The sequence below is a fragment of the Vipera ursinii genome (assembly GCF_947247035.1).
Source record: "Vipera ursinii genome assembly, chromosome: 8".
In the NCBI taxonomy this organism is placed as follows: Eukaryota; Metazoa; Chordata; class Lepidosauria; order Squamata; family Viperidae; genus Vipera; species Vipera ursinii.
Genome location: NC_139519.1, coordinates 22412877 through 22439077, shown reverse-complemented (window position 1 = coordinate 22439077; position 26201 = coordinate 22412877). Strand labels below are relative to the sequence as shown.

At 41.0% G+C, this 26201-nt stretch overlaps 1 protein-coding gene across 1 annotated transcript in view; it reads right to left on the bottom strand.

Moving 5' to 3' along the window:
- The window catches only part of CLMP (CXADR like cell adhesion molecule), a 33815-nt gene extending 14463 nt beyond the window's left edge, over nucleotides 1–19352 (bottom strand). Inside the window, exon 1 of the mRNA XM_083368623.1 lies at nucleotides 18976–19352. Within this exon, the coding sequence (XP_083224749.1) occupies nucleotides 18976–19003 (28 nt within the window). The 5' untranslated portion in view covers nucleotides 19004–19352. The remainder of the gene's footprint in view (nucleotides 1–18975) is intronic.
- Nucleotides 19353–26201: the final 6849 nt, after the last annotated feature.

Genomic DNA, 26201 nt, shown 5'->3' with positions numbered 1-26201 from the left:
AGGCAGAAGTGTCTGGCCTTAAAAGTAGTTCATGGCTGTCAGCTCCCAGTGGGACCAGCTAACAGGGCGCGTAGCAAAGAGCTCTAGAAATTTAGTGCTTTGGAGACCCAGCTTAATTTGGATCTTATGTGTTTGGGATAAAGGTTTTAAGAGTCTCTCTTAGATTTGAGTGTGGGGAGGAAAGGTGGTGGGTTGTTTTTTTTTCCTCTTTGTTTTGCTCTTTTAGAGGATAAGAAGCAGCTGGAATCTGTATGATGAAAGAATGAATAAAAGTCCAGTCAAACTGCAGAAGGCAAAAATAAAGCGGAATGAAGGATTAGACAGAAATGCCACATCATCAGAACACAGAAGCAGCCCTTTAACAATCTGATAAATGCTGAGCTGTGCCTGAAATGTAGACGACCATCAGAAGGTGTGTAGGTGGAAAAATTGTGAATTATATCCTGGATACTTGCTGCAGAAACCCTACAAAATACAAGAAGATGTGCGTGTTGCTTTTTTTTTTTTTACTTTGGTATCATCATCCCATACATATGATATCATCGTATCCTGACATCTGGCGGCTGAATTTTTGTGGCAAATTTGCATTTTCTTTTTAAATTAAAGGTGGCCATGAATGCTGAAGGGCTCTGGAAGATAAAGTACTTGAATTGCTACCCTTACCTCCCTGTGAAAAGCTTCCTGAAATTGTGTTGCTAAAATGCAGCCATTTTAACAGCGAGAAATTGGCTGCAGGAGTTTACATATGTGTTTAATCATTTCTGAAGGGCTTTTTTACAATTGGAACGGAAACGGCTTTCTTCCCTGATATTTCCTACAAACTCTTCCAAAAGTTTGAAAAGTGAAAGTGGGTCTCTTCAGATGAAGAAAAAAAAAAGATCATAACCTCCTATAATCCTCTGGGAACCAAAGAGACAATTATGATCCACAAGCATTCACACAATGCTATCCCCCTCCTGCAGATGGAAATGAATGCTTGGGATAGGTGGTGTCTTAGAGAAGGGCCCCCTATCTCCAAATCCCATCAATAAGCATCACAATTCAAGCCCTTTTTGGACTAAAACGGTGCAGAATATTCTAAAAAAAACTGAGGAAGGAAAATTGAAGATGTTTTATAGAGACGATGGCTGCAAAGTGGGTTCACAGTGTCTTATCAGTTATGTCAAGATGTATTGCTAGTGAAAGATGTCAGATGGAAGGCATCTGGAGACTAAAAGCAAGATGATAAGTTCTCATCCTACTCTGTCTTCTCCTTTCAATGGTTGACTGAATGTTCATCTTTCAAACGTTGTCATGTCCTCTTTCCTGTGTCGCCTAGCAGGAAAATCTCTCCGGTGTTGTTGTAACATGCTGAATAATTCAGGTGGCAATTAAGGCCTCCGCTCTTCACATCGGAATTTGGTACTGCAAGAAAAACTAAGGAAAAAAAACCAAAACCAAACTCCAACAACCACTAAACAAAAAACAAAAACCAAAACCCTCAGCTCTACTATTCTGAGAACTTTGGTGGAACAAGAGCTGTCCAAGGATGTTGGTCTGTGTGGATGGCACATCTTCCCCAGAATGCCTGTATCTGAATGTCATCTAAAGAGAATGTAAGATGTTTGTTCACTAAATCTGACTATGGGACCAATTGAAGCTTCCAGCAGAGATAGAAGAGAAAGGATGGAGCAGTGGAAGCTTTCAGTGGGAGTAGAAGACCACAAGAAGAGAGTTAAGCCCAAAAACAGACTGAGTGGAGCACAAGTACAGATTGCTTCAGACAAAACTAGAGGCAAAAAATCTCTTACGTAATTTAGAGATAACGAGTTTCTATCCTTCAAGGGTTTCTATATGACATTTATCTACATGTCCATAAGCACGGGTTTGTGCAACAAATGTTGCCAGTCATATTTATTTATTTATTTTATTTATATTTAAATTTATATAAATTTATATTTATATTTATATTACATATCCAGCATCATTTGGACTTCTCAGTAACTTGAGAAGAGCTGTACCAAAGTCCATGTTTAAACCCCATGTGTGTGTTATATAGGGCAAACTTTTAGACTAATTCCAGTGTTTCTAGGATTCTCCTAACTGAATCTGCTCCTGGCAAGGCTCAGCCAAGAAGAGCCAAATACCTCTATCCCATTTTTAAAAATTATTTATATTCTGGATCAACAACAGCTGCTTTTAGGGATAGATACTGTAAACCGATGTCTTAATTTAGAGGAATGTTTTGAAACAAAGGACAGGACCAGATATTTCTTTAAATCTGTTTGGGATATGAATTGCAACTCCGGACCGTGGGGTCAACAAAATCTCAGGATGGGGATTTTTGTGCCTGTGGTTTTGTGGCAAAGAAATGCTGCTGGGAGAAGGCAGGCTTTGGCCAAACAGCACTCAGCAACACTTGGAAGCTGGCAGCTATGGGATCTTGAGGAGATCTTAAGACACATCTCAGGAGATCTTTTCCCAAGGAAACCTAGAACCACATCTGGAAACGACCCAGGTCATTATATGTTTCTTTCACTCAAATAATTTGCTGATTGCACAAGACCTCTTGCTTCCCTTGAAAGTAGAACTTCTCCTGTTCCATATCTATGGTGGGAAGTCAAGGAATTGTAGGGTCTTTTCCTGCACACCAGAGGGTGCTTGGATTCCCATTTACCATGACTTAAGTCTAGAGACCTTTGAGCGTCACACCACCTTGAGATCAATAAACAACCTGAACAAAAAGATGCTGTGACTGAGATCTGTGAAGAAATCTGGTAAATGAGTGCAATGTTTCCAACATGCTAAGCCAAAATGAGCATTATTGCATGTGGCCTAATAAATATCATCAACTGCTAATTAGATGTGAAAAGGCCAGCTATTTTATAGAGGAGCAGTGACCATAAAGACTGGAGGGAATATGCAAGAGACTTAGCCTAGGAGGAAGTTTTTATTGTGCCTTAAAAAAAATTGTCTGAATTGCTCCTTGTGTGTCTTGGAAACTGAAAAGTTGGATTAGACGTTATCGCCATCATAACTTTGTTATTAATGGCTTTGGGTCCAGTTAAGAAGCTTTTTTTTGTGTGTCCAACAGATGAAATCTATATGCGTTTCAACAACATAACTCAGTGTGACGACTGCGGCTCTGAATTGTTTCCAAGAGAAACCTATACTACCCAAGAAAGAAATTGGTTGAAATCTTGACCGTATAATTTGTTAAATTGACGAGGGCAAAGGGAAGGATGTTTTTGCCATTCAAAAACTTTTGTGACAGGTCTACCAACCCTAGATAGTTCATGCAGAAGTAGTCAATCTTTTTTTTTTGTTTTTTTTTTCCTGGGATGTTTTACTAGTGAACAAAATGGAGGAAAGAGGGCACGCCTGTTCAATCTGAATTTATGTTATCTGACAAAATTACAGAGTTGGGGTGATATCATTTGCAGTAAAACCTAGATTTAATGAACAACCCAGCTTAATGAAAAGCCCCTTAAGTTAGCAGCAAGGCCAATTAAATGGGAGTGGAAGGCAAAAGAAAAAGTTGTTCCTTTGTGTCCAAGTCCTTTAAACCAATGTCTGCTAAACATAGGGTTTACTATTTTGTAAACCGATGATCTGCATAGCAATTATATGTAAACATTTCTCATCATGCTGCTCAGTTAACCTGACGTAAATCTAGGGGTGTTTGAAATTTTTGAAAAGCCTATTTGGTGCCCGATTAACACTTGTGAAGGGTGTTGTTATGCACTTCCGCTCTTTTCTTTCTTGGCAGATGTTTTTTTTTTCCTTTGACTGCCTGCATCTCCATTTGTACTCTTTCTGGCTGTTATTTTACTTACGTTGTTCATTTGTCTTCACTTCTTTTGAATACTTTTAATCTGACTGTTGAGTAAACTTTGGGCTAAAAAGACAATTTTTTGTGAATTGTTTATCTTTGTTGTAAAAAAGACCTTAGTTTTGACTAATGACTTTTGACAAATTTTTGTCTCCACCAGGTTTTCCTGATGAACTATCTTTCTTTTTTTTTCTTCCTCTCTCTTTCTCCCTGTGTGTGCCTTTGAGTCAGTTTTGCCTTCCGGTGAGCGCCTGGCCTGCAGTGTTCTTGGCAAAGTTTTCAGAAGTGGTTTGTTCTTGCCTTCCTGTTCCTAGGGTTGAGAGAGAGAGTGAGAGAGAGACTGGCTGGCTTTGTGCCCAAAGCAGGATAAGAACTAGAACTCACCATCTCCTGGTGATTGACCGAAAGTCACCCGGACAGCTTTACTGCCTAAGGTGGAACTAGAACTCACAGTCTCCTGGTGATTGAGCCAAAGTCTCCCAGCTGACTTTCGGGCCTAAGACAGGACTAGAACTCACAGACTCCCAGTTTCTAGCCTGGTGCTCTCACTGCTACATCAAGCTGGCTTTCTCGTGAGCGTAGCTGCTTAGAAAACTCCATCTGTGGCGTATCTTGGATTTGGTTACTGCATATATTAAATCTATCTTGATTGTATTTTCTTTTCATTATGAGAACAAATGGAAGTTTTGGGCAGGCTTCCTTGCAAAGACATGGCTAGGATGCATGAAAGAGAGGAATCCTTGGTTAATAAGTCCACTGATGATGTTTCCCAGTTTGGGTAATGAAATGTCTGCAAGAAAACAGCCAAGCTCAGAAAGCATGAAGGACCCCTTACAGTATTTCAAGCCTGAGTTACAAATATTCTTTGTTATATGGACGAAAGAATACTGCAGAACATAATTAGTTGTTGGTTTAAGTATATTTGGGGGAAAAAGGCTTCTTGAGGTTTTAGGATTTTTTTTTAAAAAAATTGCGGCATTAAAACTATCTAAAAAGTTGAGCCACTTCAGACCAAAGTGTGTAGGTGGCCTTACATTTTTATCAAATGTATCATTTCCCTTCACCAAATCCACACATCCCTCAGACAGTCAAAACAGCCCAGAATAAACTAAGAGTTGGCTGAGTCAGGTATATTCGCTCACCATGTACGCACAGTTTTGCCCTTAGAATTGCTAAATATTTGTTTTTCACCAACATCTAGTTAAATTTCTCCACCTTCCTCACTGCTCTTCATGCATCTGTTCCCTTGGTCCACAATTTGACCTGGCAAATTGTTAACTGGCAGACTCAAGAGGGAAAACAACTTGTATTGTGGACAAAAGTAAGGAAAGTGCTCACTCTTGAACGGGGATTGGCAGCTATAGCAACCATACGATCTGTGGACTTCAACTCCCAGAATTCCTGAGCAGCCATGCTGGTTTAGGAATCCTAGGAGTTGAAGTCCACAGATTATAAAGTTGTCTTAGCTGCTCATCCGTGCTCTTGAATCTGGTGCCTTTTAGCTTCCTCTCAAAAATACTGATTTTAAAGTCGAGGTCATCTTAATGTCAATTACTTTTAATAACGCTCTCTGATGGTTTCTTGGGCTTTGCGCTCAATTGAGTTTCCAGGGATGTTGGCAATTAGGGCCAGGATCAGAAACCAATTGACTTCAGCTGAAAATGTAAAATGATTCTCTGATACATGATCATCCTGGCTGCACTAGAAAAGAATTCACACTTCATGTGCCCACTTGTTCCACCGCTCTCTTCTTGTACTGTCCTGATGTCTAACTTGCATCTCCTTCCCATTGATTCTGATTCTGCTTTGTGGAGCAATGGAGGATATGTCCCCTGGGACAATCCTGCACAACAGACAAAATTCACAACTTCTGTAGATTTCTTTAAGCAGACCTTTGGGGTGTCACTGCTGCTGGCAAGTCCTATCCAGATCTTGGGCTCCTGTAGAAGGCAGCAGGCCATACCTCATGCTAAACCTCTCCTTTTGACAGCCTTCAGGATTGCAAGGGCTCATTCAAGATTGTGAGCATTAGAAGCCCCCTTTTCTGCTTAATTAGCTTGTCTGATGCTCTGTGGAGTCAGAATCCTGTCCAACCACTTCCAATTCCAGCTCTGTTCTTGCCAAAACAGCCACACAAGTTCAAACTCATTGGCGCTCATACTAAACACACTTGGTGTCAATGGTATATGGGTAAAAATACGCATAACCGCTGAAGGAAACAAAAAGGTATCTCTTTCTGATATTGCCTATGTATGTTAACCTAGGGCAGGGGTAGGCAACCTTGGCTCTTTTGTGACTCGTGGACTTCAACTCCCAGAATTCCTGAGCCCGCATGGCTCAGCCTGGAAACTCTCCCTTTCCCCTCAGCATGGTTGGCTCAGGAATTCTGGGAGTTGAAGTCCATGAGTCATAAAAGAGCCAAGGTTGCCTACCCCTGCCCTAGGGAAACCCACCCACCTCTCCAAGCTAAACTTCACAGCAGGGTTGTTCAAACAAAATGAAAAAGAAACCCAGTTCAGGATTTTAACTCGGGAATCTGTGCGCAATCCTAGCAGACGTCTTCCCAGCTGAGTGCAACTCGCCAAAGTCTGCTTGTTTGTGCATTTTTCTATTATGAGACATGCAGAAGACTAAATCAACTGTATTTCAGCAGAACCGGTGTGCAATCTAGAGATCATATGAAAAGGAAACAGGCCAAGGGCCTCCACGTCCTTCACATTGCACTTACCCTACAGCGATAAAAAATTTATATATAAAAACATTCCATCTACCCTGTGGATGTGTGCAGGCAGCTTGTTTAATGTTTGGTGTGCAGGGATCTGTTCTGAACACTAGGTATAAGCATGATGTTTTTAATGCATTTAATTAGATCGAGTATAGGATGAAAAAAAATCTGGTTTTGGCAGCCACGGGCAGGAAAGAATCTGGGTGACCCCAAGAGCAATGAGCTAGCAATGTGATGCATCTGTGAAAACGGCAAACTCAGCCTTAAGGTGCATTAAAAGAAGTACAGAGTTACCTCATGGGAAATAATTCTACTTTACTCTGCCCTGGTGAGACTCTATTTGAAAAAGTCTGTCTGGTTTTGGGCACCACAGTTTAAAAAAAAGACAAAGACGTATTCTCAGAAGATGGGTGCCTAAACCCGATGAGGAAGAGTTGATGGACCTGGGTATGTTTAACTTCAGAACGGCTGGAAGGGAGATATGATAGCAGTTTTGAAATCAATCAGAATAGAGTTGGAAGGGACCTTGGAGGTCTTCTAGTCCGACCCCTCGCTCAAGCAGGAGACCCTATACTATTTCAGATAAATGGCTGTCCAGTCTTTTCTTAAAAACCTCCACTAATGAAGCACCTACAACTTCTGGTGGCAAGCTGTTCCACTGGTTAATTGTCCTCACTGTTAGGAAGTTTCTCCTTAATTCTGGGTTGTTTCTCTCCTTCATTAGTTTCCATCCATTTTTTCTTGGTTTGCCTTCTGGTGCTTTGAAAAATAAGTTGACCCCACCCTCTTCTTTGTGGCAGCCCCTCAAATACTGGAAGACTGCTATCATGTCCCCCCTAGTCCTTCTTTTCTCTAGTCTAGCCATACCCATTTCCTGCAACAATGGAACATATTTATTCCAGACTGAAACATCTGGATTCTGTTTCTCGAGGATTTGAAAACACATCATGAAAGAGGAAGGGATGGATAATTATCTCCAGTGAAGCAAATAAAAATATTATTTAGGCAAGAATGGAGGGATAATTTATTTGGTGAAAAGTGTTTTGCTACTTGAAATGGAGGTTTTTGAAAATGTTTTTTCATAGAGTTATTGATTGACTTACATATTTTCTCATTCACATAATCACTAAAAAGAATGAAAGGCAGTGGTGCACTGTAGAGCAGACAATACTTAATTTGTATAGTCATTAAGAGATATCTAATAAAGTATTAAAAATAACATTGATTCTCATATAACTAGGCCCTTAGCTTTTCAATGCAACAAACATGAAAATTATTAATAGACAAGGATATTAAGCATGTTCAATTATAACATGTGACTGGATTGAAATTACAGTATTATTCCCTGGGTACATTTTGGAAACAGAAGTGGTTTTAGGATTTAATTGTACTTTTTTAAAAATACAGTACTTCTCTTCTCTAAATAGGAGTTTATACCAACTAAAGTCACCAATATGTTTTGGTGGGTTTCAAGATTTGAAGACTTTCAGAACTCTTTAGAAACCCGTAGGTGGGTTAAGCTGTTTGAAATATGGAATATTATTGAATATTATTATTGATTTGGCATGTTTAGATTGTTTTCTTTGGTAGAATTAGTCCCACGGTACAAGATTTACAAGCCTGGCCCAATAATTAACCATCTTCTCCTCTTGTTATTATTACACCTATGTTCTATTTCTATTTTCTCCTCATAACAATCCTACTGAGTGAGAATATTTCTCGCACTGGAACCTAAACAGCCGCATGGTGGGAAACTGAGGTTGCATCTGTGTGGCAGATGTGCTAACCACTGTCTCTCTGTGTGCATCTTATTTTCAGATTCTCTTCTCATCTTCCATATTCTCCCCCCCCTTCAGTTTAATATGTGATCTGGGTTTACAGATTGCAGTAAGCTTGATTTGTTGTGCAAGCAACTGCCTGCTTTGCAGCTCACATGAAAGTGGGTATCAGCAACCTTTTACGGTCCAATATATACATCTCTGTATATTTTCAAGTTCATGTAACAGTTGCAGGTACCCATAGCTTGTAGAACAATGTGACCTCTGGGTTGATGCTTATTGTTGCTGGCAGTGACAGCAGAGAAAAATAAAAGGACAATTTAAAGCAACAAGGACAATTTTTCATGCAATTCGGTTCATCTTCAAAACAGATGTGTTGCTTCTACAAATGGCCAAGAACAGGAATAAGAAAATAGGACAAATAGGAATACAGGAAAAATTTAAAGAATGAACTGCAACTCCCAACCTCCTCAACAATATCCATTAAGAGCACTTATTAGCGATGTATCTTTATTATAGATACTTTTTATACTTCTCAAAAATAATCCTGTCATCTGAATTGTATGACACCACCAAAACAATGTCGAGCTGTGTGGTTGAGTGTTAATTTCTTTACCTTCAAAGCTCATCTGCATAAAAGGTGTTAATTTCTGGAGATAATTTAGCAGCCCTTTGGAATTGTAACCTCGTTGCACTGTGTTAATTCATTATGTGTCCCTTATATGATTTATAACGAATATGGAGCAATATAAGTGGAATATTATGCAAAAGAACTTAGGTAGTGCACTGGTGTTTTTTTTTCTTTTTACAAATATACGTAGGAATATTAAATAGATAAAACCTTTCACAGCTTTGTCCTGGGCAGCAGTACTTAAAACAGTATTTTATAGTTTGGTTATTTATTTAGGGAACTTACATAGCTGCCCATCTTTTCTGCCCTAACTCTGGGTTGTTCATAGCAGCCACAACAAAATATAAAAAAGCCAGCATAAAAAGCCCAACATCCAAACCAACCAACAGCACCCTGTGCCCTAAAGCCACACTTTCCAAAACAACAATCATTGCTGCGTTGAAGCCCTGCCCGATTCCAATGTCTGGGGGAAGAGTTCGCTTTTAAAGCCCTCTCCAGAGGCTAGAAGGGTGAAGGTCTGTTATATTTTTCTCCTTTTTTGCATTTTCAAGCTTACCTTTTGGCTATATATGCAAATATCTGGGAAACGAGACTTGCTAATTTGCAAAGCACCCTATAGCGATTTTGCAACATCCCAGTGACAGTACGGTAATACTCCAGAGAAATGACATGTTCCCAAAATAGAGAAGGTCTCTTCTCTTAGGGCCAGGATGCCACCAGAGTCTAAAAATATTTTGCCCGTACGTTCTGCTGAGGCTGAAGGCCAGAAGAGAAGAAAAGATGTATCCAAGGAACAAAGGTCATGATCCATTCTTCTCATCAATGTGGAATATCCTAGGAGTGGGACAGATGGAAATACTGTATGTGTATATGAATTATTTCCTCCTAATAAGATGCAAATTACACCAAGCTAGACTGAATAAGAAGAATATAGCTTATTTTCTTTGGAAAGAAGTAGGACACCATTGTTGACTGAAACTGTGCTATAAGCACCGTTGACTTAACCTGGAAGTAAAAAGGATTCTTAGTCATGTTGCTTTGGGGTCAAATAAATCCCAAATATATAACTGGATGTTGTCTTCAATTAGGAGCAGTCAAAGTGCCCTAAAAGAGTGGCTAGAGTTTTAACAGAATAACCTTGGAGGTTTTCTAGTCCAACCTGCTCAGACAGGAAACCCCATACCATTTCAGACAAATGGTTGTTCAATCTCTTCTTAAAAGCCTCCAGTGATGAAGCACTCACAACTTCTGGAGGCAAGTTGTTCCACTATATGATTGTTCTAACTGTCAGGAAATTTCTCCTTAGTTCTCAGTTGCTTCTCTCCTTGATTAGTTTCCATCCATTGCTTCTTGTCCTGCCTTCAGGGGCTTTGGAGAACAGCTTGACTCCCTCTTCTTTGGGGCAGCCCCTGGGATATTGGAAGACTGCTATCATGTCACCCCTCGTCCTTCTCTTCATTAAACTGGACATACCCAATTCCAGCAACCGTTCCTTATATGTTTTAGCCTCCAGTCCTCTGATCATCTTTGTTGCTCTTCTCTGCACTCTTTCTAGAGTCTCAACATCTTTTTTTACCTTGTGGTGATCACAACTGGATGCAGTATTCCAAATGTGGTCTTACCAAGGCATTACAGAGTGGTATTAACTCTTAACTAGGTGATCTTGATTCTTTTTTGAGTTTTGAGTTCTTCTAAACTCTTATACTGAGACTGAGCTGGTGAGAGTTTCATCTTGGCAAATCTGTGTTCATACATTCTTCCAATTGTTCCCTTCATGGGTGTTATGTTTAAAGTGTTGAAGGAAGATGTTGCTGAATCATGATGCTTATTGATACTTTTGGTGCAAATCAATATTTCTTAGCTTAAATTTCACTGGACTGTTAGAAAAACAAATTGGTTGTGGAAAAAAAACTTATATGTCACATTGAACTTGAGGTCTGGGATCTAAAAAAATGATAAAGGTAGGAAATGGGCAAGGGGGCATCTGCTAATTTTCCTATCTCCAGTTTTGACTTGGACATCCAGTGTTCTAATATTTATCTCAAATTTGATGTGTTAAACATGCCTGCAATATTTCTTCTTAAAAGGACCCCTCTGTTTATAACAGAGAAGTTGAATAGTTTTGACAAATTGCGGCATTTCTTAGTTCCTTTGCACTAGAGAATTTTATTTGTCTTCTTGCAGAGCTTTTTCATTGGAAAGCTTCTCCAGAGAGGGAGAATGCAGCTTCAGTTAACATAATAATCATAATTTGGAAGGAAAAAAAATATCTTTGCAAATGCAAACCCAAGAGAGGGAAGTGGCTCCAGGAAATTGGAAGAATGAATAAATCAAAAATGGTTTTGCCTTGGCAAATTTGTACTTACACAAGAATCAGAGATATTTGTGCAATGTCATGCCAAATCTCCAAAGAGTCCAGAGTTCACACAGCGTAGGCTAGGTTATTTTCTTGAGTGTTTTCATGATTCTGTGTTGATTATTGTCTCTTTAGTCTCAAGGGCACCACTGCGTTCCTGACTAACAATTCATATAGCTTCCAAAGAGACTTTTCTTTCCCTGATTTCACTATATTCCATTTGAATCTGTTCTCCATAGATGATCAAAAGCCCTTGTAAAAAACTGGGAAAAACCTCCAACTGGAAAAGGATGTGTTCTGTTTATTCTAGTGATTGATTTATAAATAGGCATGCCTTTACTTCAATATCAGCTATATCAGGGTATTTCTAGTTGAAGGATGAGTCCAAGCAATTAATGGCAGACTTAATGTACATTATAGGATCATTTGCTTCCACGCTAATGATGCTGAAGTCCTTCAATTTTCCCCTTACTAGTTCACTGAGTTTCTGCAGTGGTTCTTGGTCTCTGCATCATCTCCCTTGCTAGTTGTTATTTTCTGCACCAAATAGTGACAAATAGCTCTTTACTCCTTGGTAGCTTGTGGCAGAATAAACAGATTAATCTTTAAGTTATCACAAGATTCTTTGTTCAATACTTTGGTCTTGCTGTTGCCATCCTAAGTTTAGGTCACTAGTGGGGAAAATATGGATTTGCCAGGCTGAAAATTATTCCCTTTATCTAAAACCATACTGTACTTATGCTAAATGCAAAAAGTATGTTGATGTTGGACAGAGTTCTTGACATATTTCTACCAACTGCTGTAAAATGAACATCTAATAAGGTTGGGAATAATCAGATGAAAGTCATTTCATCTGAATGACTGAAGTGAATTTGCAAACTGAATTAAAAAAAAATCAGTTCTAATTATTGATTCAGCAGAAGAGTCCATTCAGTCCAGTCTGGGCCTGCAGCTAAATCATGGTGCCATGTTGATTAAGATTAGATTTCAGATTTCAGATGTGCATATCCAAAGGACTCTGACCTTTGGAATCAACTGAAAAGCTTCTGTCTTGACTGATGCATCAAATCGACTCAGCAAGTCTATTCAAAAGAGTGATTTGATTACATTAACCCTCTGGACAGCTCAGATATTCAAGACTGTAGTAATGGAAATATTTTTTTAAAAAAGTTTCTATTTGCTTTCCATATTTCATTAACAGCATCAGAGGTGATGTATAATAGGTGAAAATGTTATTCTGTCACTTTTGAAAGGACCTGTCTGTATTTAGATGAGCATTCCTTCCCTTGGGCTGTCTGGAAAGACAGTGGAAAGTCACAAGATTGTGGCCTTAAGTGGACTTTGTGTTGCTTATTTTACACAGTTAATAGAATCCTAAAATTAGGAAGAACTCCAATGATGTATCTAAAGCTTGACAGCTTGGAGATGTATGGACTTCAACTCCCAGAATTCCCCAGCCATCATTAAACCATAGACAAGATGTGGTTCTCCAGCCTCTTCTTAAAAATCTCCAGAATCTCCTGCTCCAGAATAAAAGAGTTGGAAGGGACCTTGGAGGTCTTCTAGTCCAACCCCGCCCCCTGCCCAAGCAGGAGATCCCATGCCATTCTGGACAAATGGCTGCCCAATCTTTTCTTAAAAACCTCCAGTGATGGAGCACCCACAACTTCTGGTGGCAAGCTGTTCCACTGGTTAATTGTTCTCACAGTCAGGGAATTTCTCCTTAGTTCTAGGTTGCATCTCTCCTTGATAAGTTTCCATAAGTAGACTGTGCTGCTATTGTACGGATCTTACAGTACAGTGGCTTCAAAATGACCCTTTGGGGACCAAATGGCTATGTTTGGTAGTTCTGCTTGTGGGATTTGTGGCATATAGGTTTATGAAGCAGGCAGCAATGGCAGACAACAGGGAAAGTAAATAGAAAATTTTCTGAGCCAAAACCAGGAATGAACTTTACTTAAACCTGTCAGCCACCGTCCATCATCGGCCTTTGTGGGCTTGTTTGCTCAAAGCAAAAGGACTTTCTTTGTGTCTTGATGGAAATACCACAGGATGCAGAATGAGGCTTAAAATGCTGGGAAGGGTATGACGAGAAACATTTAGCCTTTTTCTGTCTTTGTTATCCCAAACCTCTGTAGCTGTGCTGGACTCGTTCCCAGGAAAGGCAATTACATACATGCTAAGACGTGTCCATTGAAATACACCTCTTTCCTGCTTTTTTCCCCCAATAGCTGTTCTTTCTGGGAATCTCAGCATTGTTTCTCTCTTCTTCGTCATAACCCGATCTCAAAATGTGAGGTTTCTGCTTTGATTTGGCAATAAAAACACTTGGGAAACATCCTTGAGATAAAGACGTTGTCCCTTATTTCTAGCAAGGCCAACTTTATGCTCTTTCTAGTATCCTACTTATCAGCAAATTGAGGGGGATAGGTGGATGATAGTATCTAAGCAGGATGCTCCAAAGTAGTTTGTGATTCTAGGCTTAGAGAAACGAGGAATAAGGGCGTCTGAAGAAATGTCAAAACTAAGTTCTTCCATTCAGCTTGGATTTCCCTACTCTAATCCTTCCCAATTCTGGCAGAGTTTAGCTTGTTTTGAAAAAAAAAAACACTGAGATAGCATCCCAGAGTTTTAGGAGCCAAGCTAGTGTCACATTTCTCTTCACAATTTGACCAGATTCAAGACGTTGTGTAAGCAGAAGTTGTGATCTATTAGTCAAGTTAGTTTTGCTGAAAGAGTTATGTGGTTTAGAATTGCAACAAATGACCCCAAAATTGCTATGTGCAAGTTTTGGGAAACAGCAGTTGTGTAAAGAAGAACATATGGGAAAAAAACTTGATTAAAGTAACAGGGCTACAATGCTGGTTCTTACAATCTAAATTGCAAGATTCATAAACGTATAAATAAACTTATACGTTTATAGTGTTATAAATGTATAATCTGAATTGCAAAACTGAAGGTCGCCAGCTAAAGAGGATTGACTTCACACAAAGAGAGTCCACACCCTGGTCATTATATCCTTCTAGTTTACTCTTCCTTGATTGTCCTTGCTTGGAGTCATCCCAGATATGCTCAGTGACAAGATTTACTTCTGATTATCTCCCTTTATTTTTGCTCCAGGGAGAAAATGCTCCAACGACTACAGCCTGACGCTAGAGAAGTTGAGCCTCTTTCCTTCTTGTCTTTGGAATTGTGGTAGGAAATAATTGGAAAGGCCCTGGAAGTCATTCACAATGACAGTCCCTGGGCTTTGCAGCTTTCCTTTGCAGCTTAATTAACATCCCCACCCACCCACCCACCCACCCACCCCAAGCCCCCATTGCCCACCCTCTAGATTTAAATGAGTCAGAAAGTGATTTGCCTTCAAGGCTGAAAACATATATTTTAAAAGCGTTTGGGTCAGACGGGTGGGGAGGAAAGAAGGAATATTTGATTATACATTTCAACTCAACTACCAATATTTTCTTTGGGGTAGGACAAAGGCCACCTCAGTGCTCTGCTTCCTTGCTGTAATGTAGAATTTTGTTCTGTGTGAATCCTTTCTAGAGCCATTAATATTCTTTCAAGGCTGCTTTAAAAAACAACCACACGTCCTTGGCTGGGTGGGTTATATTATAGCAGCAGAGTATGGGTCATACATCTGGCTAGAATGAAAGAATGCATCTCCACCCATGTAGTTCATCCCTACGAAGAAGAAACAGCCAAGGAATGAAATCTCTGTTTATTTTCTCAAGTTGAGCTTTGTATACATGCCAGCTGAAATCCAATTGTCATACCTTCCCTCAGACCATTAGTATTGCAATATACCGTGTCCGGGATATGATAAACTACTAGTTTACATAATTCTGAAGGAAAGCTGGAAATGAGAGACACTTTTATAAGTAGGGTTTTTAACGTCATTTGATTTAGTCAGTGCTTTTTTTCTAAAAGAAAAAAGGTGCCAGAACTCACACATTGCCTACCCTACAAAGTTCCATCCAAAAAAGGTGCCGGAACTCCGTTCTGAGCGTTCCATGAGAAAGAAAGCCCTGGATTTAGTTTAGTTTCAGCTTTGTTATGAATGGTCCTAATAAAAATGCAAGATAATTGTTAAAAAGAATCAGAAATACTTGTTTGTGAATGCACTGTTTTCAGGCAGTTGACAGAATTGAGAAATAATAATAATAAAACAATCCTGAAAAGATTATAATAACCTTTCGAAGTAAGTTCTGACTGAGATCTTTGGGATACCATACATTTCCCCCCACTTTTGGTCTCTCTCTCTCTCTCTCTCTCTCTCTCTCTCTCTCTCTCTCTCTCTCTCTCTCTTCTCTCTCTCTCTCTCTCTCTCTCTGCCTCTCTCTCTCTCTAAGTAAGGTGGCTAAACTGGCCTTTTTGATTTGACATCCCAAGATTATTATTTAAAAGTACAGCTTACTAATTTCCTTCCAAAATGTCATGACTAATGGAAACATCCAGGCTGCCATAGTTTATTATACAGCTGGGTTTATTCCCCCCCTCTTTTTTCATCAATTGGGAACATTTCATTAGGAAACAGTCAGTGATGATTTTTAAAGGGGCCTTTTAAAATGCATACATACTACAATATCGCACGTGGAGTATTAAGAATCAACTTCATTCCTCTTCTCAACCAGTTTTCTATCTCCTCCAAAGTTTGTCAATGTTTTCTGAACTCTGGGCATGTTCAATCTGCTATGGATTTTTTTTTCTTAAAACCCTTTTGTATTCTTTTGCAAAGGTGAGGTTTTTCTAAGCCTCAAAGAAGAGAACATTTGCCTACTTTAAGATGGTGCCATACCATTCTGGCTATATAAGTCTCTGGTATTGAGATAGCTGCTAGTGTTTCTGATGATACATAACTATTGAAGTACTCTACTAATTAAAAACTACGGGAGAGATAAAATATGCTCAATTGTCATATCAGATCATAGCTTATATGCCTTTATATTAATACATTTGATTTGTATTCCCAGATGTGTTAATGGATTGACTTCCTGCTATCTCAGAAGATTCTTTGGGCATTGCTTAGTTTCTCAGTTCCTTGATTCTTGTTTGGGGGAACAAGATGACTACAGATTGCTTGATCTTGTCTGAAAGAAGAAGATCAATACCCTTGATTGAAATTATCACAAGATGCGGAAGCTATTTTGGAAGAATTCTATATGCAAGATAAACCTCAAAAATCAGATTCTTCTAGTTGTGGTTAGCCTGGCAGCTTCTTTCCTTAAGTGGCCAACCAAACCCTTCCTCAAATCCTAAGAACAGGACTTCAGTGCCTCATAGGAGACATTTGGATCCTTTTCCTAAATCTGTTTACTTCATCTACCTGCCTTACCTTTTCTGCAAGAAGAGCGATGGCTGGTTTATTTGTGGTGCCATATTTAGTTTTGCTGCAAGGAGCAACTTTTTACTTGCATTCCCACCCTAGATTTGTTCCACTATCATCTTCTTGCCTTTGAGATTCTTTCCTCATAGCAGAGACCCCAAACAGGGAACTGGCAGAGACAAAAGACTTATGTCGGTTGGAGGAACTAGGAAAGGCTAATGAATTAGATTGTCCTGCATGCTTAACAGAATTACAGAGTTGGAAGGGACCTTCGAGGTCTTCTAGTCCAGCCCCCTGCTCAAGCAGGAGACCCTTTACCAGTTCAGACAAATGGTTGTCCAGTCTCTTCTTAAAAAAATTGCAGTGTTGGAACATTCACAACTTCTGGGGGCAAATTGTTAATTCTTCAACCTGTCGAGAAATTTCTCCTTAGTTCCAGGTTGCTTCTCTCCTTGATTAGTTTCCATCTGTTGCTTCTTGTGCTGCCTTCAGGTGCTTTGGAGAATAGCTTGACTCCCTTTTTTTGTAACAACCCCTTAAATATTGGAACACAGCTATCATGCCACCCTTCTTTTCATTAAACTAGATATACCCAGTTCTAGCAACCATTCTTTACATGTTTTAACTTCCAGCTTAATTTTCTTTTGCTATCTTTTCTGATGATGATCTGGTTTATACACACACACACACACACACACACACACACACACACACACACTCCAAGGACTTTTATTTTACATGCTCTTTCCTTGGCTTTCCCCAGGGAGATGGCGAGTCTGATGTTGAGTCAATTCTAAAATTTCTGAGGTGGAGAGAGCAGGATTTGGCAACCCTCGTGAGGCCCTAATACATGGTTTTAATTTTTTGGTGGAGCTGCCTGCTTGTCAGCCCAATGTAGTAAGAAGAACTGAAGGAGAAGCTCATTATTCCACATAGCATACCTCAGGAGAATGTATCTAAGGAAAGAAGCCGAAAGAGACAACAGCTAATTGTCTCACACAAGTGATGAGCAGTTGACTTTTACTCCAGTCTACCTTCCTTAATAATTATCTCCATCTTTTTTTCCCCCTCTCCTCCATTTTGTAGAACCTTCTTTAAGGCAAAAGCCATGGATAATTGGTAGATGTAATTCTTTTTGTCAGGAGGAACTGCTTTATTTATTGCTGGCTGTGGCAAATGATCAGTCTTGCATTATTTGACATAAGGTGCTGCCTGCAATGCATCTGTTTTGTCTTAACCTAGTTTATCACACAGTTTGATAAATTCCATTTGGTTGCCCGTATCTGGGCATTCTCTCTTTCACTTCTTTATGAGCCATCGTGGCCATATATAGCTAAACTGGAACCCTTCAAAGCCCCATTAATTTAAGCATGGGTGTAATATTCCGTGAAAGAAGTAATGCTTCAGGGTGATTAAGGGTGGACTAGATGACCCCACTGCGCCTACAAATGGAAAATGTGAACGCAGCAGCCACACTTTCACAACTGAATATATTTTACAGATCAGGAAGCCATTTTTCCCTCTGGATTTTAGTGCAACCTTTGTTTTCCTCTCCATGAAACCATTGTGTGTTTTTTTTTAAAAATATCACTCTCTTTATCTTTAATCTCTCCTCTGCACCTTCCTCTCTTTCTCTCTGGTTGACTTTTTGGTTCTTCACTTTCTCTCTTTTGCCTCTCCCACCCCTTCTTTCAATCATTCTTCTCCCCCCCCCCCACCCTCCACCTCTTTCCAACTGGTACGTTGACACATCTGTTTCTAATTTAGACTTTTTTTTTAAACAGTATCAGTTGGAAACAATGCACTCCTTTAAAACAGGAGAAATGAACTCCTGCGCAAAATGACTCTTCTCCAAAAGTTAAATAAATTGGATCCGAGCCTTTTGTTCAGGTTTGGGAAAAGACAAATGAATTTGATTATTTTTTTTTTTTGACCACCCCCTCAAAAAAACCCCCCACAAAACCCCACGGTCTCCATGTTATATGTGCGTTTGACAGAGGCAAAGAAAGAGTCCTTACGAAATAATTAACCTGGTTAACAGATTATGGTGTTAAAAAAAACAACAACAACCCCTCAGAACCTCTTCAAACCTTCAGAAGAATGGAGCTTTACGTGGGGGATGTGTGGGGGAAAGAAAAGTGGGCTTTAACTTTTTAATGCTCGCATTAACGTTGAGAATGGTAAAAAAAAGCACAAGCAATTGCAAGCAGATGGTCTTCTTGCTCAGCAAACTTTAATGCCAGCAGTTCTCCTTCCCAGAGCCCTTGCCGCTTAATGTTGCATTTTGGTAACTTTAGGCTGCCTTTTGCCAATTAAATTAAGGACAAAGGAAGAATTCTTCAACTTACCTAGGAAAAGGATGGAAAGCACCGACATTCCGCCTCTGGGAGAAAAACGTTTCTTCCCCTCCTTTCTTTTTTTTTTTCCTTTCTTTTTCCCCCCTTCACTTCTTCCCACTCAGGAATGACAAGCAGACCTGCTCAAAATTCAAAGCAGCGCCTCTGGAATGTGCTCTGGGTAATTGCCTCCATGTGCCAGAAAAATATCCAGCATGGTTTTTTCTGCCCTTCCGCCGTTCATCCCCCATTCAGTTTCCATGCAGGTCGGAAAAGAGACCTTCCAAAGCTCTTGCCACCGATTCAGTTTGGAGCCTGTCAACATCTGGAAGGGGAAAGTCAGAGGCGGCGGCAGCAGCAGCAGCGCAGCCGAGAGACGCATGCAGGGCTGCCAGAGTAATCTTGCATGTCTGGAAAGAAGAGGAGAGAAGAGAAGGGGGTGGGGGAGTGGGGTGGGGGAGAGAAATCTCAGCGTGCAAGTTTCACCACATGGCTGTGTGAGCGAGGACAGCCCCTCCCTACCAACCACCAGGAATTAGCCAGGAAGGTTGGGCGTGCAGTGAGCTGTTCCTTACTTCTGGCTATTCGACAGCCCCAACCTTCTGGGGGTGCGGGGGTGGGGAAGTGAATAGGCTTTCCTCGTGTCAGAAATGGTTAAAGAGATTAAACATGGAGAACCATCCTCATTCCGCCGTTGTGCAAAGAAGAAATGAAGCACCCCTTTGAAAAAATAAAGCAAGAAATGTGGCCTTAAAGATGAAATGTTGACTGCACGGATGACTCACGATAGCAAATACAAGCTCCCTGCAACCCCCCCCCTTCCACTCTCCTCTCTCTCTCTCTCTCCCCACAGCCCCTGGAGCAGTCGTATTGAACTGTTGAATTGTGATGGCACAGTTGCCAAAAAGATGGGCGGCGTGGTTTCCCCGTCATTTGGAAGGACACAAAGGAACCAAAGTATGTCCTAGGCCAGGGGTAGGCAACCTCGGCTCTTTTATGACTCGTGGACTTCCAGAATTCCTGAGCCAGCTTGGCTGGCTCAAGAATTCTGGGAGTTGAAGTCCATGAGTCATAAAAGAGCCGAGGTTGCCTACCCCTGGCCTAGGCGGTTTTCTTGGTAGCAATACAGAAGATTTACGCTCGTCTCCTCCTATGACATTTTTTTCAGCTTCCCACTCTAGCCCACAGCCTGGTGGTCTCCCATCCTCATGATCGCCAAGTCACAACCTCCTTAGGTTTTAAGGTCAGCCAAGCTGCTCAGTGCTGCCGTCTAGCAGGGCCAAATATACTGATATAACTAAGAAAAGGATGCCACCGATTGCCTCTATGGATGGAGCTGTCTCTCGTTGTATTATTTTATTTATTTATTTATTACATTTATATCCCGCCCTTCTCCGAAGACTCAGGGCGGCTTACAAGCTTAGCAGTAGCCTTCATTCTATGTATATGCCTGCTTGTTAGGGCTTTCGCCCCCCCCCCAGCGGCATTATTACAAAGTCAGCTTATTGCCCCCAACAATCTGGGTCCTCATTTTACCTACCTCGGAAGGACGAAAGGCTGAGTCAACCTTGAGCCTGGTGGGATGCGAACCTCCACTAATTGCAGGCAGCTGGTGTTACTTAAGGAGGCATTAGCCCACTGCTTATTGGGTTTATAACTCTGAAACAGGCTACCGCTACAGCCTTCAGTAATACAGGCAGTCCTTCACTTACAAGAGGTCATTCAGTGACTGTTCAAAGTTACAACGGAATTGAAAAAAGCGCCATGACCGTTTTCCCACAGAAGCATCCCCGCGATCCCCAGGTTGCCGCAGCCCCAGGGTCACATGATCAAAATCCAGACGCTTAGCAACTGACTCACATTTATGACAGTTGCAGCGTCCTGGGGTTATGTGGTCCCCTTCTGCAACCTTCTGACAAGCAAAGTCAATGGGGAAGTCAGATTCCCTTAACAAATCGGTTACTAACTTATCAACTGCAGGGGTTCGCTTAACCACTGGGTCAAGAAAAGTCGTAAATTGGGATAAAACTCCCTTAATAAATGTCTCACTGAACCACAGAACATTTGGGCTCAATTGTGGCCGTAAGTCAAGGACTCCCTGTATTCCAGCATGGCAATTTTAAAAGGTTTCTGTAGCTGGAGGCATTAATTCAAGGGAATCAGTGAGGTTTTGCTACGATCACCTCAGCAGGATACCCAAAGTGGGTTTAACTCTGGATGCCCTCTGTGCCAATCTGTGCCAGGGCATGTGACTGACCTTCAAAATCAGCCATGCTGACTTTGCACCTAGAATTGATGACCAACCTCTTTGTGTCCCTATTGATGAATTTCCTGGTTGTCGATAAGAACTGCCAAATTCGATCAATGAGAAGAAAAAAGATCAGGAGACGAGAATTCTCTGAGTGAAGAAAAGCACAGTTAATCTAATTCCTATTCCTTTGTTCTTGTGTTGGAAAAAAGGAATGCCAATGACACGAGGTGACAGAACTCATGGGAAATTGCATGTATTTCATTCTGTTTTCAAAAAGGCTCCTCTGGTTTAGCCTTCTTCTCAGAACTATTGTACTTCAGATCTCCAAAGCACCCTTGGTTTCTATAGATAGAGAGCAGAAGATGAGATTTTTTTTTAAAAAAATATATACTTAATTAAGCACATTCTACAAAAGGAGATGAAAAATGTGCATCGTTTTACTTTCAGGTTTGATTAATGGATGCTTTCTATCTTGGAAATATCAGCATTTTTATAGCTAATAAACTTGGGATAGTAAGTCTACTTTAACTTCACATGTTTCAAAAGCAATTCCCTTTCCCTTTCCAAAATCTCTGTGTAATATGTCACACAGCTATACTCACTTTGTAGTACTGTATTTCCCTTCCATCCATCCATCCATCCATCCATCCATCCATCCATCCATCCGTCAGTTGGTCAGTCAATCAATTCATTTATATGGCTACCCACTTGCCAAACAACTCTGGCACCTAACAAGGCAAAAATCAATTTTATTTTCTTAAATGCTAACTAAAACCCCTGTTGCCAAAAGGTTACAGGGTATTCCTTTTGTATGGGATAGTCCTGAAAAAAACCTATTGGGAAAACATCCTAGCAGAGGAGTTTTTTTTTTTTGCTTGATCGTATGCAGTGTTTAATATTGCTCTAAGGTTGGGGGTGGGGAGGGTTGGCACCCCATAAATAAATCAATAGGAATGGGTTCTTATTGGATGAACTCATTCGACTGTGAGTCAAAATGGTCTTTTAAGGCAAAAAGAAGCCTGCTTTTATCTCTCTTCTGCCCAACCTGTTTTGGAAGAAAGAATGTTGGTTTCCAGAGCTGTCAGGCTATCAGTTTGCCCCACTGAAAATGGAAGGACAAAGAATGCAACCTTAATCCACCAGACTTTAAAGAATAGTTGCAACCCAATTTTCAACTCTCTTGTTACCCTTAATATTCTCTTTAAGGCAGGAGGACGCTTATACCTTCCTGGATTAACCCAGCCCTTTGTGTGGTTGTAGCTTTGTTTTAATTATCTCTTTGGATAAACAGAAGAAAAAATGGACTGGGACAAAAAAAACAACAACACACAAGTAGAAGCCAGTATATTATATGAATCAGCTTTAAGTGTTAAGCAGGTCACGGTAAGTTAATGGTAAGTATTTCCTTAGCAAATGTCATACCTCAGCATTTCCTTTAGGTTTACCTTTGGCATAAGTAGATGTGAACCAGAATTAACAGATTAACAGAGCTGGAAGGGACCTTGGAGGTCTTCTAGTCCAACCCCCTGCTCAAGCAGGAGACTCGAAACCATTCCAGACAAGTGGTTGTCCCGTCTCTTCTGAAAAACCTCCAGTGATGGAGCACCCACAACTTCTGGAGGCAAGTCATCCCACTGGTTTATTGTTCTCGCTGTTAGGAAATTTCTCCTTAGTTCTAGATTGCTTCTTTTCTTAGTTAGTTTACATCCCATTGCTTCTTGTCCTGCCTTTAAATGCTTTAGAGAATAAGTTGAGCCCCTCTTCTTTGCAGCATCCCCTCAAATATTGGAACACTGCTATCGTGACACCTCATTTGGGGTTAAGGGGGGTTAAACCGGGAACTCTTTATAAGGGTTTACTTCATGGGATAATATTAAGTCCTGTCTCGTTTCCTACAACCAAGCATGTCATAGTAAAGATTCTTTTTGGAATAGATTTGACTCCAAGAATTTTGTCTTCCTAAGACGTGGTTTGGGGTGGGTCCTGACACCTACTTTTAATTAAACTAGACCCTACATGAGTCATTGAAAGGAGATGTTTTTGAAGGTTCTAGAAAAGGAGGATTTTAAATAATAATTAATAAATAAACTTTTATTGTCAAAGTACAATATGTGTACATTGAGATTAGCTGAGCCTCCCCCCCCGTGCTCTCTCCCCCCAACACACAATGACAACAAACCCTCCATCCTACCACACTATCTTGGATAAATAGTTTATTAAAAAGGAATCCATCCAAAGTCAGCAGAGTCTAGTAGGAAATCTTAACTCTTGCTAAAAAAAATAAAAGACCACCAGCTTCTTGGCATTCTGATCTAGCAAATGAGCTTTGCTTTAATTTCAAACTTTTACTCCCACTTAGTTGAACAGTTCAAACATACAAAAGGACTTTGGCTGGATTTTCCAGGTATGCAGCGAATCAATGGAGAGAAAAAAATGTGTTGCGTTTCATCCCTCCCCCACCCTCAGATTCCAGAAACACCAAGCGTGTCACGCGGCATTAGGGCTTCGACAGATGAAGTCTCGAGCTCTGTCATCAATGCTCCCCAAATGCTTCATGGCTTTAATAGAATCAATGTGTCAGGAGCCAAGGGAAGCTTTGTCCCCTCCAGTGTCCCTTGAAATCTTTAGAGGTTCATGTAAGGCAGAGAATCAACTCTCTGCTTATTTGCCTGAGCTCGCTTTAGCCTTGCTGGATTTAATGCAGCTTATTTTTCAGTGGATGCAGATGGAAGTCAGAGCTATGTAACTGCTCCGCATTCACCCTGGAGTTCGATCCCGATGGGACTCACGGTTGACTCAGCCTTCCATCCTTCTGAGGTTGGTAAAAAAAGAGGACCTAGATTGTTGGGGACAATATGCAAAACATTGTAAACCTCCCAGAGACTGCTGTCAAGTTCTTGTTGTTAGTTGCGAAGTCGTGTCCGACCCATCGCGACCCTATGGACAATGTTCCTCCAGGCCTTCCTGTCCTCTACCATCTTCTGGAGTCCATTTAAGCTCACGCCTACTGCTTCAATGACTCCATCCATCCACCTCATTCTCTGTCGTCCCCTTCTTCTATTGCCCTCAATCTTTCCCAGCATTAGGCTCTTCTCCAGTGAGTCCTTCCTTCTCATTAGGTGGCCAAAGTATTTGAGTTTTAGCTTCAGGATCTGGCCTTCTAAAGAGCAGTCAGGGTTGATCTCCTCTAGGACTGACCGGTTTGATCGCCTTGCAGTCCAAGGGACTCGCAGGAGTCTTCTCCAGCACCATAGTTCAAAGGCTTCAATTCTTTGGCGCTCAGCCTTTCTTATGGTCCAGCTTTCACTGCCATACATTGCAACTGGGAAGACCATAGCCTTGACTATACGCACTTTTGTTGACAGGGTGATGTCAAGTTCTAGTGGGTGGTATATAAATCTTAGTGCTATTACTGTTACCAGTGCTTTTTTTGTAAAACAAAAAGGTGCCGGAACTCACACATGTCATACAACCCGCCTTGCCTACACTACAAGGTTCCATCAAAAAAGGTGCCGGAACTCCGTTCTGAGCGTTCTATGACAAAAAAAGCCCTGACTATTACTATTCCTGAGAAAGTTGAATGAATTAATGCATCGGAAAGAATTATGGGAAGCGATTGATTAAATCACTTATTTTATTTATATTACCAGCCATCTTACCAAAGCAACTCTGGATGGTGAAAGAGTTAAAACATCAGTATAAGAATAAATAACGCAAGGTGTACATAATAAGGAGAAGGGGAGAGGAATGAACACTGAATTAATAAAACCTCACCAGCTTGCCTGACTTCCTCAGTCCCACGCCTGGGAGATGGGACAGAGCTTAAGGGCCTTGTGAATGGCTGGCCGGGTCTGGCCAATGTAATCGGAGTTAGGATGGTGTTCCAAAGAGCAGGCACATCAACCAGAAAGGCAATTTTCTTGGGTCATGCTAGATGACCCTCTTTAATAGCTGAGATTTCAAATTCTGCATTCAAAGCAGAACCATGTTGTGTGTTTGCGTACCTCTCTGTTAGTCCCAAGATTTAAATCCAGGGCTTATTCCTTGCACCTTTTTGAGTCAAGGGCCATTTGACTCCTGTTCCCCCAGCCTTGAAGATTTTTTTCTCTCTCTCTCTCTGCCATATTAAAACGTATGTTATTGTTTAGAAAGAGCTTGCTCGGTGCGTTTGTGGTGGGGTTTCTTTTGTCTTCCCTTCAAATTTGTTTTAAGCAGGACTACAGTCTGAGACAAATGTTTAAAGAAAAATACCGTGTTTCCCCGAAAATAAGACCCGGTCTTATACATTTTTTGCCTCCAAAAGAGACAATAGGTCTCTTTTTTGCGGTAGGCCTTACCTGCTTACCTCAGGACCGCTGCAGCCAGACCTGGCAGGCCCAAGACACCCTTCATACTTCTGGCCCATTTCTTCTGCAGCCACTCAGTGAAATGGAGGCTGGGGGTATGTGTGACGTGCGTGAGCGGTGGTGGGCGACCACAGATGAAGTGGGGCAGCAACAAGACTCCTTGATGGGGCTGTTAGAGCCGTTGCCATGAGGTGTGACAAGTGTCAGGGCGTGGGTGGCCTGGCTGTGGGGGCCCTGCGGCAAGGTAAGCGGGTGTGGGGCACATGGGACAGCTCCCCCCCCATCTTACCTCACCTTGTGTGTAGCAACCAGACGGAATGGGCAGGCAGTGGCCGCACAGGCTCTTAAGTAGGGTTTATTTTTGGGGTAGGTCCTATTTTGGGGGAAACACCATAGTGACCTGGAAGAGAACGAAGAAAGCCTGGGGAGGTCATTGGAATTGATGCAGACCATGTGCTAAGAAGGTTGGAGGGCTTCTTCCCATCTCTTCCTAGATGGGGGAGAGAGAAAGCAAAACCGTAGCGAAGCTTCCTCTTTCCTTGCAAGAGTTTTAACAAATCTCTCCCTAACTGAATTTACCAATAATTGGGATTTAAAGAGAAAATGACCTGGCGTCTGCATCAGCAAGTTTCATTCAGTTA